Below are 20,255 nucleotides of genomic sequence, written 5' to 3' on the forward strand. Positions count from 1 at the left end.
TGTTTACTCTAGTAAAATTGATCAGGCAGCTATAAAGCTGCCCTGATCACTTTCAATTTACAGCCCCAAGCCTTCTGATTAAATCTAGAACAAGCTTGTGGCTGCTATTGCAGTCACAAGCTTATTTAAACACTTTTTTGCCACGACATGTGGTACGTTCATTGGCAGCAAAGGGTTTAATAGACAGACTCAAGCCTGCTCATTAAGTCTACAACAAGATTGTGGCTTCTATTGCAGTCAAAAGCTTGTTTAAATGCTTTCATTGAAATGACATATGGCACATTCATTAGCAGCAAAGGGTTTAAAAGACAAGTATACTTCTGTGGAAAAATTTAATGTTATGCTACTCCACATATCTATATGATTTTAAATATTCCGTGTGATCAGCCATGGGGAAAAAATTCTATACTGCATTTCACTCTAAGAAATTATGAGTAATCTTTGAAGAAACAGGTCAAAAGCTGCAAGAAGAAACAATCCCCTTTGTTAGCTTAGCCAGGACCAGCCCATCGTCTGAAACCCATGTGCCAGCTAAGTATGAAAATTAGAATGCACATCCCAAGGGACCCCTAAACCCTTCCTTGTCAATTATGCGGTGCAGAAGTTCTGTTGTGAAGATTGCTCTACAGGCTGTCGGTAAACTGCAGACCACTGAACATAAAAAAAAAAAATATTTATCCTGGCTTGGGCTTGTGATGACGTCTTCATTTAAGATTTGGCTGTCCAACCATTGTGTATGACTCAGTTAGTAAGTTGGAGGCATCTATGGTGGATTGTATTGTTAAGGTATCTATGAGATGACAGTATCAGCAAACATACCCCCCATCATTGATGTCAAAGTCAGCAATACTATCCCAATCTTCATCAGTGTAAGTGGCAGTGTAAGCAAAAATAACCCCCCTTAAAGTTGAGAGGGTAAAGTTACGCACTACACATTCCAGTGCTGTCCCCAACTACCTCCATGGTCCAGCACCAGAGGTCTTCTATAGGGCAGAAGTACACTCTGAGGCAAGCCTGTCGTTTACATGCCCCTAGCAGGTGCATCATCAAGCAAGCTGGTCTTACAGTACTCCAGGACTGAGTGGTGCTCACACACCATTATGCAAGTGCTGCACAGTCTTGGAAGAACGTCTGCCATTACCAGAAGAAGAAGCTACAGACACACCACCAGACCAGCAAGAAGCTAAATATAGGGGTAAGAAAAAAAAACAACTGGGTAGAGTAAGGTGGGTGGCGAGGGATCTCTAAAATTCTGCTTTAATTGGTGTCAGTGTTAGCAACACCACCACCCCTTTCCACCTACAGATAAAATTAGTGATGAATAAGATTTCCATGGCAGCCAGCCAGCCAGCATTTTCATATGAATGTCATTAGTGCCAGCTTACATATTTCCATCAGTTCAAGTTTCCTTTTCCAGTGGATTTATCTCCCTTATTTTTGATGTATAAAATGAATGGCTACCCATCTGTGAGTCATCGATATAAAACTTAAATATGTACCTCTGTTAATGGAGACAATAATATTGCGTATATTTCTGATTATATAATGTTGAAACCACATTAGAGTGTATTGAATTTGCCTAACGTACAACCCCAACTCCAGTAAAAGGTTAGGATGCTGTGTAAAATATTCATAAACACAGAATGCAATGATTTGCAAATCTCATAAACCCATATTTTATTCACAAAAGAAAAAAAAGAAAACATATCAAATGTTTAAACTGAGAAAATGAACAATTTTAAGGAAAAAAATAAGGTAATTTTCAAATTGTTGGCAGCAACACAATTCAAAAAAGTTGGGACTGAGCCATGTTTACCACTGTGTAGTCTTCTCTTTTCTTAATAACACTCTGTAAGCATCAGGGAGCTGAAGAAACCAGTAGCTGGAGTTTTGAGAGAGGAATGCTGTCCTATTCTTGCCTTATATAGGATACTAACTTCTCAACAGTCCTGGGTCTTCTACGTTGTGTTTTAATTTCAAGATGTGCCAAATATTGTCAACTGGTGAAAGATGTGGACTTTAGGCAGGCCAGTTAATCACCCAGACTCTTCTACTATCTACTATCCATGCTATTCTCATAGGTGCAGTATGCGGAGCATTGTCCTGTGAAATATGCCTTCCCTGAAAAAGACATAATCTGGATGGGAGCATATGCTGCTCAAAAACCTGGATATACTGAGCAATATTGCGTTTCAACTTCGTCCCTTGCACACAGATTTCCCCAGATTCTCAGAATCATTTGATATTATTTACTGTACATTTAAAGTATACATTTAAAGTCTTTGCAGGTTTAGGTTGAGGAACATTATTCCTCAACTTGTTTGAAAATGTTTAGACACTGTAGGGAAGAGTTACTAAAACTGGAGTGCTCAGAATCTGGTGCAGCTGTGCATGGTAGCCAATCAACTTCTAACTTCAGCTTGTTCAATTAAGTTTTGACAATTAAACCTGGACGGTGATTGGTTTCTATGCAGAGCTGCACCAGATTTTGCACCATGCAGTTTTAGTATATGACCCCCAGGTTGTCAGAGATTGGAGAATCTCTGCCCATCTTTACTTCTGAGACCCTCTGACTCTCTAAAATGCTCTTTTTGCCCCCAATCACATTGCTATCCTGTTGCCAATTAACCTAATTAGTTGTTCTTCCATCTCTTCCTTTTTAAGCCTAGTACACACTATCAGAAAATCATATGAAAAATATCGCTTTCGAAGCGATATCATGATATTCTGACCGTTAGTACACAGCTTTTGTCCGAAATTATTTGAAGGGACAAGCACAAAAAATGTTTTACATACCAGATCATACGATTTTCGTTTAATTACCACAGTATTCTTCTGAAAATAGAATCCAAATACATTACATTACTTCTGAATCTTGTAACTTTAATAACCTCTTCACTTAGCATGCAAAAATAAACCAAAATGGACGATCATTCATCCAATATTCTCATCATGTGTACGTGGCTTTAATTTGCCAGCTTTTTGTTGCCCTATCCCAATTTCAGTGAGACGTGTTACTGCCATCAACATTTAATATGTTTTCGATTTTCTATTCTGAATAAAATATGGGTTTATGAGATTTGCAAATCATGTAGATTTTACAGTGTCCCAAATCTTTTTGGAATTGGGGTTGTATCAATAAACCCTCACTTGGAAATTCAACACAGGTTGGGAAAATACATAAGCTTAATTTAGTAGCACACTGTCTAAATATCCAATTTATTTTCTATTATTAGTTATACTATAGAAGGTTCCACTGGGAATGATCATAAAACTTGGTATACTGTTATTGCTATCTGTGTCCCTGTTGGAAGATTCACTCTCTTTATTTGTTATGGTCACCAATGCCACTGAGAGTGAACATCAAAGAAAATCTGAAATTTTAGTTATTACTGGGTCAAGAATAGAGGGGAAGTTTTCCAATGGGGACACTTATTCTGGTAAAATTGGTATAAAAAAGTATTTTCATTAATTTGGAGAGATCTCCTCTTCATTTAATGTCTCAGGACAGAAAGTAAATGACATCTCCTTAACAAACAAAACAAAATAAAATAAAAAAAAGAGTTGGCTTTGATATACTTTAATCCTTGTGTTCCTTCCATTCTCTAAACATGGCTTGACCAATAGAAAGGGATAGAAGAAAGTCTCCACTGTGGTCCCCCTGTCAATTCTGGCCTGTTTTGATTCTCTTGTTTCTTTAGTGTCCTCTCTGCCTTTCTCCACTTTGTGGGTACTTCTTTTCCCACTGGCATTTCAGCTAGCACTGTATTATCAAGGGCACGTAAGGATTAGTAAAGGGCATGCGATAGACAGAACCATGTAATTACATTTTTGCTTGTTCAGTCTAGTGTTCTTATTTGTAAAATACCTATTAAACCAATTTGTTTTTGTTTAAGGCTGTGGTTGAAAAACACAGGCACATTCATACCAATCACTTTATCAAAGACAAGGGAATATTATTAGATAAAATCCATTTCCTTGAACATGACCTAATTCGGTCATAAAACATATGAAGCATTATTTCCCCCACTGCTTTTTATTTTAATTTGCACACTAGAGAGTCCTGTGGGGATTCACAACTTTTCTGCTCTCTTAGACTACAAAGAAAACATATTAGAGGGAAAGGCTTATTTTTAATCTTTGCCATTAAAGTTTTTGTGACATAAAATTAGCAGCCACATTAGCTTATTTTCCTAATTCAAATCTTCAGGATATAATTCTGAAAAAAAAAGAGGTCAGTACAATGAACTGGAAATATCTTCAATAGGAAGCGGATTTCTAGTTACTCTGAAGATAATCTATTAATACTGTGAAAATCATAATAGTGACACATTCAAGAGCATATTCAGAAAGAAAAAAAAAATCTACTTGTCAACAAGGGTGATCGCACACAAGCTTGTGCACTCTCTGTATCTTGTTCTGACATTTCATGGAAGAAAGGTGCAACACATAAAAAGGAGTAAAAATGAACACTGCAAAAGTATAAAGAGAAACGGAAAGGAAAAGAAACCTAAAAGAAAACTATTAGAAATATTGGAACTATTATTTTGTACTTGTTTTTGAATATAGAAACTCCAAGGCTGTCATTGGTATCTATATTTTTCTTCTTGCAACTGGTATGGTTGTGTTGTCATGAACACAGCCAGTGAGACATTAGCATGCATGATATCCATATATTGATTTCAGTACGGAATACATATACTCATTCCTGACATGCCCTGTAGTGGTGGTCCAATCCACCCAACACTAATATTTTGTTTACACATACATGTTAGTGGGCTCAACAGCCCACTGATTTCCGTCACTTGGGGGCACCGGCAGCCTGACCTCCCCATTAATGCTAACTTTGTCCCCCTGGCCTCCAGGCAAACATCTAAATGCGCAGATGAAATAAATACTTTATATGGAAGCTTTTTTACCTGTCAAATGATTTTTTATTTCTTTCCATCGAGTTCTGAAATGTACACAGTTATGACAAAAACAAAAGCCCTGTCTAGCAGGGCATAAAGCCTGATTTTTTTTCTACTGCAGTTAAAGTGTTACTTAACCACAACAGTAAAATCAGTCTGTATATGCAGTAAAGCATGCTTGTTATATTCACTGTGGACCCTAAGGGATTATTCAGCCTCATTATATAAAAAGGCTTTGAAAGGGTTTGATCCTGTTTTCTCTGATCCTCCCCTTCTTCTACTGTCCCCAATCCAGCTGCTGATAGTACAGAGCCCTGGGAAGCACTCTGCACATGCTCAGTTGGGTGGGTATTGCTAAAAGTTTTTTTTTTGTGCATGTGATCAGCACAGAGCAAATCAGCACTGTCCAGACAGAGGGTCAGGGGTCATACAGCCTCATAGGGCACTGTAAAACAAGGGAAGAAAGGGCGCACCGGCCTAGTGCATTACCCGAAAATAAATTTTATTAAATACAAAAGAGATATGTACTCACAAACAACTGTGTGTCAAAGGCATATCAATCTCCAAATTGACCAAGTCACCAGGTCAACTCCCAAACGCGAGAAGACCCTCAAATGGCTGATGCGTTTCAAGGGGCGATCCCCTCTTCCTCAGAGCCCTCTCTCTGGATCAAAGACATCAGCCATTTGAGGGTCTTCTCGCATTTGGAAGTTGACCTGGTGACTTGGTTGCTTTGGAGATTGATATGCCTTTGCACACAGTTATTTGTGAGTACATATCTCTTTTGTGTTTAATAAAATGTATTCTCAGGTAATGCACTAAGCTGGTGCGCCCTTTCTTCACTTGTTTTGCAGTGAACTATTTGGGTTTTTCCCTGACCCTCAGAGGGCAACAAGGCCTGTGCTGGCGTTGGACACACAAGGACCTAAAGTTCCCATATCATCCTACCACTCTTGAGCCCAGGGAACATTCTTCTAGCCTCATAAGACAGTCAGAGGGGAATGAAAACTCCTCCTACAAGCTTTAACTAGTGTGTGGCTGTACACTGATAGAAGTCACAAGACTGCCTTATACTGCTGATGTGAAAAGGTATTTAGCAGTTTATATTTACTAAAACAATTGCATTTTCATGTTCTGTGTACTATAGAAGACCAGCTAAAGTGGATGTAGGGTCCTGGGTTTAATAACACTTTAAGTAACGCAAAAAACCATGTTGAGTGTTGCAGCACACTGCATTGTGGTTAAATAGACCAGAAACATTAATGTCATACATATGCTATTTTATCATTTACATCCTTAAAGTGTTACTAAACCTACAACAGTAAAATCAGTCTGTATATGAAGTAAAGCATGCTTGTTATACTCACTGTGGAACTTAAGGGGTTAATCCTCTGCTTTGTGTAAAAAGGATATTTGATCCTGTCTTCTCTGATCCTCCCCTTCTTCTAATGTCCCCAATCCATCTGCTGATAGAACACAGCCTTGGGGGAAAGCTGCACATGCTCAGTTTAGTGTGTGTTGCTAGGTTTTTTTTTCCTTGATAGAGTGCATGTGATTAGTGCAGGGCCAATCAGCACTGTCCAGACAGAGGGTCAGGGGTCCTGCAGCTTTATAGGACAATCAGGGGAGAATGACAACTCCTCCTACAAGCTTTAACCACTGCTCTCTTGGACACTGATAGAAGTCAGAAGGCTGCTCTAACTGCTGATGAGAAAAGGTATTTAGAAGTTTATATTTACTAAAATAAATGTATCTCCATTTTCTGTGTTTTGTGGGAGACCAGATATAGTGAGTGTAGAGTCCTGGGTTTAGGAACACTTTAGCCTGGCAAAAGTTGACTAATTTGTTTTGATCATCCAGGGAAAAAAACTAATGGATTCCTTCATCCACACAAATGAGGTGGATTGTGGATTCCTCTCCTTTGGGTCACTGTATTCGGACAGTGGGTCTCCTCCCCTGTCAAAATGCTCTAATCAGAAATTGCAGCCGCCGATCAAGAAACATTTTCCAACATTCTTATTCAACAGAAATTGATCTAACATCTGTCGAACAGGGATGGCCACCAATAGATCAAAATTTGGCAGGTCCCTGCTGAACTGTACAAATTATAGATTAATCTAGGGCCAGCTTTATTCTTGAGCCCTTAAATCTGTTAAAACAGTTATTTTCTACAATGTGCACAAATGTGAATAAGAGACAAAAAAACATGAACAGGTGTGAACAGAGATATTATTGGCAATGCATGATAAATTGTATATAACGTTTGATGCTGCCAACTAGGCTAGACAGCTGTACTGACGTCATTACCTTGCATGATGTAAAGTGCCAACAGCCAAGTGAAAACTCCAGGGCTGGTAACTCTCATCCACCATCTGCTGAACACTGGGAATAATACCACTCTTACAAGACCTTTCCGAGTTATAGCTGTCCATGGGCTTTCAGGTTTAGCTTTGGCAAATGTTGATCCTGAAATAGGTAGAAAATTAAATGTTATGATCAAATTCACACTAAACCTTTCATCCTTCTCCACACAACAGACTAGAAGGTATTGTGACATAATTACTTGCTTATATCCTTAGTAAGTATAAGAAATGAGAAATAGATAAAAGCATAATAAATTAGAAGCATGGAACTACAATGTAGCATCAAAACCTATGTTCCTATGTGCCCCGCTGATTTAACTTTTTGACAGCCACAGATATATTTCCACGCATTCAGCCCTAGGCAGCCAAGCTGGTTTTGTTTTCTTACTTACCAATCAAATACACAACAAAAACTGCAACAAAAAAATTAAAATCCCTTAAACCTCTATATTTTCAAACAGCAGGGATCCTATACAGTAGTCAACATCCACAGTGTTCTACTTCCTAAGATAATACTACAAATGCTTGTCAAGGTATATTTGTATAAAACCTGTTATTATCACACAAATAAAATATAAACTATGGAATTCCACTGAACCAAAATAAATATGAAGGTAGAATTCATAATTTACATATGAATATAGACTGTGCTGCAAAAACAGCAAAGCAAAGGTATTTTGTAAGCTGAAGAAGTGCATGATAACATTTACAACTCAAACTACAGTAAAATTCCTTCCTTTATTTTGTCTAAAATGCCTAATGGCTACAAGAATAATTAGTAGATTTTAGGGGCTGTGCACATTTAAAAGTTCCAATTATTTGCACATGCATGTCATAGGCAAATGACTGATTTTTATATTATTACTTATTTTATACACTTATTTTTTTGCTGATTAGGAGGAGGCAGTAATATCTGTATATAGGACAATTTACTTAGGCTTTACGTTAGCGTTACTGCTGTCTGAAGGGCAATCTAACCATCAGATAAGGTTCAGAGCCTGAGCACTTAGAACAGGTGAGATTTCCTTGTACAGCTATGAATGGCAGTAGAACATACCTTTTAAACCAGGGGTCATGGGAAGGGGCTGGGTGGGAGGATAATTTGAATAGAGGACAAACAATCCCACAACTAAAATATATATAAAGCCATAAATTTGTTTTTAAATTTTGGAAGTAGGCAAGGGTTCACAATTTTTTAGCCATTGTCTGCTACTGGGGAGATTTCCCTTCATTCCCTATCCAACAAGCACAACAGGAAGTGAACAGTGTCCCCAGTAAAGGACTGCCCCTCTGTTCCTGTTCTTGTGGCAACTCATAATTTTAGATTCTCCCTATCTGCCAGAGACACAGACAGCAATAAAAACCTGAAAAGAGTTCTAACTCCCCACGCCCCCACCATCACTCCAAAATAATAAAAAAAATATATATTTTATTTAAATACACTTTAATATTTTATTTATATAAATTTATACTAAAAAAAACTTTTAATAGCAGTTTTTTAGTATAAATTTTTATAAATAAAATATTAGTGTATTTAAATAAAATATGTTTGTTTGTTTTTTTATTTTGAAGTGATGGCCCAGGAATTGTTTTCTATAAGAAAAACAGTTCCATTGAGTCTACTTTAGCTATAATCCATCTAATTTAAAACATCATTTTACCAAGTGCTAACTTTACTCTTATGGTTCACAGTAATGATCATAGCAGCGGGATAAAGCAGCCCTTTTCATCTCTCTGTAAATCCCTCTTTTGCTGGCTATTACAGATGATGGAGCAATGGAGTCAAGGTTTCAAACTGAGCAACCCAATCCAAATTAATATTTCTCAGTTTGAATTTTGGAGATCCCAGGCTGTGTAGTTGTCATGGAACTGCACATTACAGGGGAAAGCTGATTACAGACTCAATCATATATGCGTTCCATTAAAGAACCACCATCACGCCTGCTTGCTGCTGTTAAAACAACTCAATGTCTAATTTATGTAGACATTAAAAAGACCCTATTTCCACTTGCTGCTGCTGTTTTAGGTATTACTGTTCTGCATTGCCCTCCCTGCCTACTTGCCACTACTGACGTTCTAGGTTTTCCATTCATAAAAAAATAATAAATATTATATAGATCTGTTTTAGCTGATGCTTATGTTTCAGCTGCATAAAAAAAAAATTCAAAACATTTTTATTATCATTATCTCTTTACATGTCACCAAAACAGAACCCTTAACAGGCAAAAAAAAAAACATTCAGCGAAATACACTGTCCCCTTATAATATTTTGTTCTTAATACATTCATGCTGTAAAGCAGTGGTATCAAACTCAGTTTCATCTTGGGCCACATCAGCATTTTGGTTGCCATCAAAGGGCCGTTTGTATCTGTGAGACTAGATGTCCAGAGCACCCCACTCCCCCCTTGCATCAGATGTCAAGAGCCCCCCACCATGGGAACTCAAGAGTCCTCCGCCCTTCCTTACATCACAGTGCACCCCCTTACCTTGTGCTGCTGCTGAGAAAAACTGGGAGCAGAGCTGGGAAACAGAAAGTGCACAGTCTGGAGGAGGACCAGAGGAGGGCTGGAGGCAGCTGCCAGATTCTGCTGCATGCTGAGACCAGGAGAGGTGGAGACAAGAGGGTGCTGCGGGTGCACAGAGAGGCACAGGATCTGTAGCAGGAGTTCTGGCTTCCTCTCTGCTGCCAAGTGCTGAGACGAGGTGGGGGTGGAGATGAGGGGGGTGCTGCAGCTGCAGGAGCAGGAAAGGTGCGAGGGCTGCATGAAATGGCCTGGTGGGCAGGAACTGGCCAACGGGCCTTACGTTTGACACATGTGCTGTACAGTATAAATGAAAGCAATCAACACAATCCTATGCCAAGTTTCACGGAGAACCTTGATGCATTTTGCAAAAGTGGAACTTAGTCTTATTTATGACTAAGAACAGCTTATGTGAAATGTGTCAAGGTTCTAAATATCTCCAAATTTTGTTGTACCGTCTTATTGACCATTCTTGGACTGTGTGCTGGCAGCCGGGCAAAGCTGGGGCTTCATGGAGCACTGTTGGGTTAACTGAGGCTGGTTACCCAAACAGCAAGAGTGTATACACCTGAAAGAACATGGAGTATATACAGTGTATATACTAAACTGGGGTTGCCCCTACCCCCCAATATTTCAACCCCTTAGGGCCCAGTATTGAAGTAAAAATCAATGGGCCAGCCAGGTATTGAAGTGAAACCAGGTGGATTTTAGGCAATGTGCATTTTGCCAATTTATCTACTGAAACTGTGAAAGGAAGCTGAATCACCAATAAAATCTTCCCACACACATGCAAAATGCTTGTTTTTCTCCACTATAAAATAAGCAATTTAAAAGCCCATAGTGGGTAAATGAGTAATTTTCAGCAAAAAAAAAATCCCACTGGAGCGCTGACCCATGCTAAAATCAAGTAGATCACTGGCAGAAAGTTTTCCTCAAAGTTTCTCCATCCCTATCGGCCAGTGTCCTCTCACCACATTTTTTCACTGGTGGAACTGGAAGTGAACGTGAAGGCAGGAATTTTCTGCTTATACTACAAGCATCAACCTGTAGAAAAATGCTCTGGCCATATAATTTTTTTTTTGTTTGTTTCATTTAAATTTTCGTTATGACATATAGCTCCATATAGTTTACAGAGTTGAAAAAAGACTGCTGTGCATCAGGTTCAGCATCTGTGGAGGTGGAGGTTGGCAAAATGGGCGGCACAGTGGCTTAGTGGTTAGCACGTCTGCCGTGCAGTAAATGGGTCATGGGTTTGATTCCTGACAATGGCGCCTTCTGCATGGAGTTTGCATGTTCTCCCTGTGCTTGCGTGGGTTTCCTCTGGGTACTCTGGTTTCCTCCCACACTCCAAAGACATGCTGGTAGATTAATTGGCTCCTGTCTAAATTGTCCTAGTTTCATCCCTGGCCATGCAGGATCTCCTGCATGGTAGAGGTTGGGGAAAGACCTGGCAACCTACCCTGTAAAAATAATTGCTAAGAGAATTCATGGAAGAAGTTGCTTGTGAGTGACGGTCCATGCAATTGCCAAGGGTCAGATACGACTGAATGGATAGATAGAGAGAGAAGTTGGCAAAACATTAAATGTAAGGGTGTTAAAACTGGTTTATTTCACTTTGCAAACATTAGCTTGCTCCGTATGTAAATGATGTTGCTATACTGTTTCGTACCATAGTACTCTTTTCTCCCTGGGATCCCAAGAACTAGAAGAAGGCAGTTTGAAGTATTTTCTACCTCTGTAAATACCTGTGAAAATGTTCATGGAAATGCTCTGCTAATGGGGTCCTAGTTACCAATAAACAGCCTATGAGACATTGGATACTGACCAAACCATCTAAAACAGAATCCAAAAATCTCACAAATTCCTCCATCCACACTATACAGTGCAGATGGATGGCTGTCTAGCTATAGCATTGGATTCAGACAAACAGCACCGGCAAGTGTCAGAATACCTAAAGAAAGGTTGCATCTCACTGGATGCAGCTGCTGTCTGGCCATCAATTGTCTGCTTGGCTCCTTTGATTGTTCAATAAAGGATGTTGAATGGGAGGAAGTGACAAGGCCACTCACTAAGTTTTGGCCATTGGCCATTTCAATGGCTGAAATTGAAACAGTGTATGGCCAGCCTTATTCCTGCGTGTCAACACAAAGCAAAGATTCTTAGTAACACAAAGCAAAGCTTATTACTTAAAACTGCCCAATAGTACACAAATGTTTCAACATTTCAAGGTTAAGAAGCTGTACTATAATGTTACTTACCTCTGACCAGATCCACATCAATCAAGTCAGATTTCATATGAGCCATCTTCTTTGGTTTGTTCTTAAAACCCTAAGAGATATAAAGCAAAACTTTGGGAATTTAAAACATTTTTGATTTCATGTAAAATCCAGTTGACAAGGTCCTTCTTCTGAGAAAACCTGAGCTCTTTTGGTTAAATGCCTTGGGCACCTGTTCACCAAGAAGACTTAAGGAATATGTAAACCCAACATATTCCTGGTATGTGTCTGTTGTATCATGTACTTTTGTTAAAAAATATCCTGTTGTCTTTGTATTGTTTCCTTTGTGTGAAATCCCTATTGTTCCTGTCAGTCCCTTTGCTTTCCTATCAAAAACTGACCATGCTAGGCAGGAAAGCACAGCATGGTCAGTTCTCTATCTATGCTTGGAACTCAGTGTGCTTTCCTCCAATGATCAGACTTCTGCTGACATGCTCCCCCTACACGCACTGGGAAGACTGGTGTACTGCTGTTTCTCCACCCTCACCTCTCTATGCAGCTGAGAACAGAGGGTATGTGATCACTTATAAAAAAATGGAAAAAAGTCAAATATGTTTTTTTATATCTATGCATGAGTTGATTGTAGCCGTATTAGTGCATTTGTGACAGAAACAATAGAGTACTGTCCGTGATACTTTTTTTATTTGCACTAACATACAATTTTGAGGACAAGCTTTCGGGGAATGTCCCCTTCTTCATGTCTAAGCAGTACTGAAACAAAGATTTAGCAGAATGTTGTAAGAGATGTAGGGGATGGGAAAAACAAAAACAAAAAACATTCAACATTCTGCTAAATCTTTGTTTCAGTACTGCTTAGACCTGAAGAAGGGGACATTCCCCGAAAGCTTGTCCTCAAAATTGTATGTTAGTGCAAATAAAAAAAGTATCACGGACAGTACTCAATTGTTTATATCTATGCACAAATGTTTTACCTTTCATTTCTATTTTAAACTGTATGGGTTGTTTTACAAGGAAAAGGGTTTACATATACTTAAAGTGTCACTAAACCCCGGACCCTGCATTCACTATATCTGGTCTTCCACAGTACACAGAACATGGAAACGCAATTATTTTAGTAAATGTAAACTGCTAAATACCTTTTCTCATCAGCAGTTAGAGCAGTCTTGTGACTTCAGCTGAGCACTGGTTAAAGCTTGTAGGAGGAGTTTTTTTTTCTGCTCTAGGAGGATGTGAAACCCCCTGACCCTTTGTGTGGACAGTGCTGATTGGCCCTGTGCTCATCACATGCACTCTTTAAAGAAAAAAAACAAACCTCTCTAGTAATACACACCAAACCGAGCATTTGTATGTGACCACAGATTCAGTCTGTATCAGGTGGTCATTTCAACAAGAGGAGGGGCAGATAAGTCAGGATCAAACATCCTTTTTACACAATGCAGAGGATTAACCCCTTAGGTTCCACAGTGAATATACCAAGCATGCTTTACTGCATATACAGACTGATTTTACTGTTGTGGGTATAGTAACACTTTAAATCATGATTACGACTTATTTTTATTTACTGTATGATTTACTGTATGATGGACTGGTATTGTTATTTGTGATGATATTTATACTCTTTTTCAGATATCTCAGTTAATGTGTACTGAATATTGTTGCTACACCAGTGTGTCTGAGATCAGTATACTTTCCCTTTAAGTTAGAATAATTGATTTTCACATATGTTCCTGTTGACATTTCATGTCTGTCCTTATATATGCATTGTGTGAATGAGATGTAATTAGTTTGACAAACAGTGAGCCTGCTAGAAACTGTCACTGTTACCTATTTCTTTTTGAATGAAATGAATTAATGAAGTATGCTGCAACCATTTGTGTGGATTAGTATACAGTACATGCTGTATATTACACACTGTAACACAATGTAGTGCATGCACACCACTGCGCTCCAGATGATTGAAAACAAGAAAAGGAGATGGCAATGGCAAATTGTGAAGAGGTGTTTTGTTGTCAGAAAGATGTTTCTGGACATATCTAGTTTGGATCAGCAGCTGGTGTGACTCAGAAATGTTGGAAAGTCTGCCTATAATAAACAGCTGTTTGCATTCATTTTTAAGGGCTATGTCACTTAAGGGATTTTGTAGCAGTTCAATAGTAGTAGGTACAGCATCCCTTTCATTGTTAGAAAAAAAAAAACAACCTTCAAGGCAGAAATCTGTAGTCTCCTGTATGTACAGCTTTTACAGCAGGAGTCAATTAATCTGCATGAGTACAGCTGCAGCTTTATGTAATGTGCTGAAATGCATTACTATTTCCTTCCAGCAGGTGTCTCTAATACCTAAAGAGATCTGCATGTGATCACAAAGCATATGCTTCCCAGAGATGGCATTTGTATTTATCATAAGATACTGAGTCCAGTGCAGGATAAAGCTGGGGACGACTCACAAACTGCGGTTACATATCTAGTGTGGTTTCTTGTTTAACAACCTCAGGATGTTTGAAAAGAAAAATTAAAATAACTGAAGGGGGAAGAAAACATAAAGGCTGTTAAAAGTTGCAAAACTGTCTACAGATCATGCAACACATAACCATTTCTTTTTATGGTATAGTTGACTGAACAGTTGAATACCAGTTCTGTATATAAGACTGACAAGTTCCTGTATCCAATAGCTCATTTTTGATTTAGCAAACATGAACATATACTGAGCACAAAGAGCAGGGTAAAAATACCCAAACTGTAATGGCATGCAATTAACAACTGAAACAGAGAATTATTATATATGTAGGTATTTATATGACTCTGACAATTTATACTGTACATTCACATTGCTGCCATCAAAGAGTTTATAATCTAGGGTCCTTATCTCACATATACATACTAAGGTCAATTTAGACAGGAGCCAATCTGCCTACCAATATATCTTTGGAGTGTGGGAGGAAATGCAATTAGTTGTAGTTTGGATTTGAACTGATGACCCTAGTACTAAATACTAGGTCGCTGTGCTGTCTGTGAATTGCAGCCCATACTTAAAAGGACAATGGGCCACAGGAAATATTTCCAGATTTTCTGCTTCTTTCCAACAGACAGCCCTCTATTTCATAAAAAATTGTTAGAAGTGAGTGTTTCATCCCAACATGCATTGCAAGGCAAAAACAGGAGATGTGATATGTATCTGCACATTTTGCTTATAAACAAATACTAAACTCACAGTTGTACAATCACATAGCAGATAATTTCCTATGACCATGTTGCCGACACCAGAAGGCAAAATATATCAAAGATTCTTTGAGAAAGTACGTTTTCTAACAGTCTTTACTTTATACCACTTTTGGTGGGTGATGCACATAAAGAGAGGTCAAGATGAGGGTATAGGTCTATTTTAAAGTAATACTAAACTGGTTTAAATAAAAAAAATATGTATATATATTTAAAAATATATAAGCATCAGGCCCCGACCGTTACAACCTTGGCAGACTGACGACACCAGAAATCTTAAACGACATAGTCGTGCCCTGGAGCGATTGTGGCGTAAAACCAAATCCCAGCAAGCATTCACCCTGTATAAATATGCTTTCTTAACATACAATTCCTCCCTCCGGAGGGTTCTGGCAAGCCAAGCAGATGTGCGGGCGCCTGGACAGAGACGCGCGCGGCTGCACTCGCGCATGAACACTCGCACATGCGGGTGCGCACCTGTCACTAATGCTGGCGCCAAGAGGGCTATTTAAACTGGCTGCTGTGGTTATCTCATTGCCATATGGCCTTATCCCCTGCTCGTGTTCCTGACTTTTGTGATTGTTCCCTGTTGCCAAAACCAGCCTGTTTCCTGACTTCTGATTGATCGCCTCCTGCCCTGACTTCTGGCCTGTCCTTGGATTATTCTTCTGCCTGCTCCTGCTTGATCGACCTCCTGTTACTGAACCTGGCCTGTGACCCAACTATTCTCCTGCCTGCCGTTTAAGCCTGATCTGTCTCGTCTAATACTGAACCCGGCTCGTCTGACTCTGTTTATTACTACAAGGTCCTCTCGCATCCATCCATCCTGCACCCTGCTCTGGTCTGCTACTCATCGGTCCAACAGCTATCACCGGACAGATCTCAGACCCTCTTACCCTGCCGAGCTCCTGCAACCGCTGTCCAACTCTCAGCGGTCCTTGAGCCGGAGTTGTACGAGAGGTCTGCCACTTCACGTCAGGCTCACTACCCAGGTACGTGACAGTCACTCTTATTAATACCTTGTCATCCAGTCCTCGTCGTCTCTTCTCTACTTTCAACTCTCTACTTTCTCCACCTCCACCGAGTACCTCACTCACTGCTCACGAGACTGCAAATCATTTCAAAAACAAGATTGATGCAATTTGTAGGGGCATCGCCACTGCACAGACATCCATCCCACTTAGCATACCTTATACTAAACCTCCGTCAACACTTTCCTCTTTTGACCTTGCTACTACCGAAGAGGTCACTAAGGTTTTCTCAGAAATCTGTCGCACTACCTGCCCCCTGGATCCTGTCTCTTCACAACTACTACGGTCACTCTCTTTTTCCATCCTATGCTCCCTCACTCACATCTTTAATCTTTCCCTCTCTACTGGTGCCTTCCCCTCCCCTCTAAAGCATGCGCACATCACTCCCACACTTAAAAAGCCCTCCCTGGACCCCATCAACATGAACAACTTAAGACCCATCTCCCTGCTGCCATTTACCTCTAAACTCCTAGAACGCTTAGTCTACAATTGCCTGAGCTCCTACCTCACTGACAACAACCTTCTTGACCCTTTACAGTCTGGCTTTCACTCACTACACTCCACTGAAACTGCCCTACTAAAAGTCACTAATGATCTACTAACAGCTAAAACCAATGGCCACTACTCCGTACTCTTACTACTTGACCTCTCTGCAGCTTTTTATATGGTTGACCATCCCCTCCTCCTCAAAAAACTCCACTCTCATGGCCTCCAAGACTCTGCTCTCTCCTGGTTCTCCTCCTACCTATTGCAGCACTCCTTCAGCGTTACCTATAAATCTGCCTCCTCCTCTTCACTCCCTCTTTCTGTAGGGGTCCCTCAAGGTTCTGTCCTTGGACCCCTTCTCTTCTCCCTCTACACCTCCTCCCTTGGTCACTTGATAAACTCCCATGGCTTTAAGTACCATCTCTATGCTGATGATACACAAATCTATCTTTCTACCCCTCACCTCACCCCTTCAGTCTCCTCTCGCATTACTAACCTACTAAGCGACATATCGACATGGATGTCACTCCACTTCCTCAAACTCAATCTTTCCAAAACTGAGCTCTTAGTATTCCCCCCAGCCCGTGCCCCCTCCCCTGACTTCTCCATCAAGATCAATAACACAATCATCAATACCTCCCCTCATGTCAGGGTGCTAGGTGTAATCCTAGACTCCCATCTGTCCTTTCAGCCCCAAATCCAATCACTGTCCAAATCTTGTAGACTCCACCTCCACAACATCTCCAAGATACGCCCGTTCCTAGCCTCGGAAACCACTAAGCAACTTATTCACTCCCTTGTTATATCTCGCCTTGACTACTGTAACTCCCTCCTCATTGGCCTACCTCATCACAGGCTATCCCCTCTTCAGTCTATCATGAATGCTGCTGCCAGACTTATCCACCTTACTAACCGTTCTGTATCTGCCACCCCTTTCTGCCAATCCCTCCACTGGCTTCCCATTGCCCAACGGATAAAATTCAAAACATTAACAATAACGTATAAAGCCATTTATAACTCTGCCCCAAATTACATCAACGATCTTGTCTCTAAATATCACCCAAACCGTACTCTCCGGTCCTCGCAAGACCTCCTGCTCTCTAGCTCCCTTGTCTCCTCCTCCCATGCTCATCTCCAGGATTTCTCCAGAGTTTCCCCCATCCTCTGTAACTCTCTACCCCAATTTATCAGACTATTGCCTACTCTTCTCACTTTTATGCAATCTCTGAAAACCTATCTCTTCAGGGAAGCCTATCCTGCCCTCAGCTAATAATGGAATCTTCTACTCTTCCAACCAGTCCATCCCCCATAGTTACTACCTTTTGTACCACTAGCCCCTCCCTCCTAGATTGTAAGCTCCAAGGAGCAGGGCCCTCCTTTCCCTCTTATTTATTTATTTCAGGTACTTATATAGCACTGTCAATTTACACAGCACTTTACATATATATTGTACATTCACATCGGTCCCTAACCCTCAAGGGGTGTACAATCTAAGGTCCCTAACTCACATTCATGCATACACATACTAGGGACAATTTAGACAGGATCCAATTCACCTCTTTGGAATGTGGGAGGAAACCCATGCAGGCACAGGGAGAACATGCAAACTCCAGGCAGGTGGTGCTGTGGTTGGGATTTGAACTGATGACTCTAGTACTGCCAGGCAGAAGTGCTAACCACTTAGCCACTGTGCTACCCCTTGTATTGAACTGTATTGTTGCTGTATTGTCTACCATTATATTGTAAAGCGCTGAGCAAACTGTTGGCGCTATATAAATCCTGTATTATAATAATAATAATATATATATATTTGGGTATGTATTTTTGACTCAAAAAAGTACATTCTATTGCTCTTAGCCCGTCCAAGTTTCTTTTTCTTTTTGTTTTTCGCTGCTGCTGCTGTGATCAGACTTTCTGTTAGATGGTGGCTACAATTGTTCTCCATTGTTCCAATACTGTATGTAAGAATATAGCCATCCTTTCTTCCTTGCTTCTCACTGCCTCACTGGATTAGGGTCTGTGAACTACAAATTGTAGGATTTGTAAGCGTGCATAGAGCAGTGCATATGACCACAACAAATGGGCACTGCTTATTGCAAAAGGAGAGGATGTTGCAAGGAGGCAGAAAACACAGAAAGAAACATTTCACAAAAAACTGCTTACAGAACCATTAAGTAGTGGGTGTTTATGGATTTTTGGGAAATTAAAGATATTGATTAATGTCACTTTAAAGGCATATTAAACTTTTTTTTTCTAAATAAATGCACCCACATTGATTAAAAAAAACTGTATTTACAAATTTTTTGTATTTGAGCCTGCAAAGCATTGTATGAACTGTAATCAGTGGATCTTGGGTATAATGCACTGGCTTCTGCAGATTTTTCCTTCAGCTACAGGTGCACACTAAGGTACAGACCGTCAGTTATGGAGCTGGAAGAAGTATCCTGGACTATGTATCCTGGAGCCTGTAATCCTGGACTCTGATCTGTCCTTTCAGAAGAGGTCTAGCACTGACTCTCTAAGCTGTAGTCTAGTGGTCAAAGTCTGCCTCATACAGTATTGGCTCATAGAGATAAGAGCAGCAATGCTTGAGGCCCTACACATGGTAGGCAGACTGCACTACACACGTCATAATCAAGGGTAATAACATTTTTACTTTAATCTTAAAAGATATACGGCATCTGCCTTTGGCACTATGCAAGTTTATAATTATTTTATAATTAACCACCTCCCGTCCGGCCGTTGTATATAAACGGCCGGACGGTGGAACTGCAGGGTCAGGTGGCCATTTATAAACAGCCTCCCCGCACCCTGCTTGTGCACGCACCGTGATCTGATGCCCGCTGTGTCCTCCGGACACAGTGAAACACTGATTGTCGGACGGGACCTCTGTACGAGGTCCCGATCATGTGATCACTGATTGGCCAATCAGTGATCACATGCAAAGTAGTAAGCAAGATGTCACTTGTGACATCATTGCTTACTACGTGTGAAATCTGTGAATGATCACAGAGGTCACATGGTACAAGGCTATTCACAACAGCCTTGTACCATGTGACAAGCTGTGACCAATCACAGCTCACTCAGTAGTTCTCAATGGCTGCAAGAACGCAGACAGAGTGAAAGAGAAATGATTGCTTTTACATCCTATATGGGTGTAAAAGCAATCAGTGTAAAAAAAAAAAATAAAAATCTTCATCACCTCCCACAAGTAGTACAGTGTCACCATGATGACACTGTACTGCTGGGGTGACAGTATGTAAAAAAAAAAACATAACTAATAATATAAAAAAATAAAATAAAAATGTAAAATGTTTAAAAATTATAATTTTTGGTTATAAACTAATTTGGCTTATTTATTTATTTTTTTTACTAAAAAGATAACGGAATACATTTTGGCCAATATTTATGATGAAATATTATTTATTTGCAAAATTTTATAGGAAAAATACTTTTTTTCAAAATTTTGGGACTTTTTCATTTACATAGC

At 39.9% G+C, this 20,255-nt stretch overlaps 1 protein-coding gene across 2 annotated transcripts in view; it reads right to left on the bottom strand.

The window, feature by feature from the left end:
* The window catches only part of PHTF1 (putative homeodomain transcription factor 1), a 166,815-nt gene that overhangs the window by 125,206 nt on the left and 21,354 nt on the right, over positions 1–20,255 (bottom strand). For both annotated transcript variants that reach the window (XM_089681071.1, XM_089681070.1), the window contains exons 4-5: positions 12,054–12,123; positions 7,218–7,376 (exon numbers count right to left, since the gene is read on the bottom strand). In XM_089681071.1, coding sequence (XP_089537197.1) covers positions 7,218–7,376; positions 12,054–12,123 — 229 coding nt within the window. The remainder of the gene's footprint in view (positions 1–7,217; positions 7,377–12,053; positions 12,124–20,255) is intronic.

This window comes from Staurois parvus, unplaced genomic scaffold (genome assembly GCF_062004578.1).
Source record: "Staurois parvus isolate SC_StPar_1 unplaced genomic scaffold, SC_StPar_1.0 ptg000258l, whole genome shotgun sequence".
Taxonomy (NCBI): Eukaryota; Metazoa; Chordata; class Amphibia; order Anura; family Ranidae; genus Staurois; species Staurois parvus.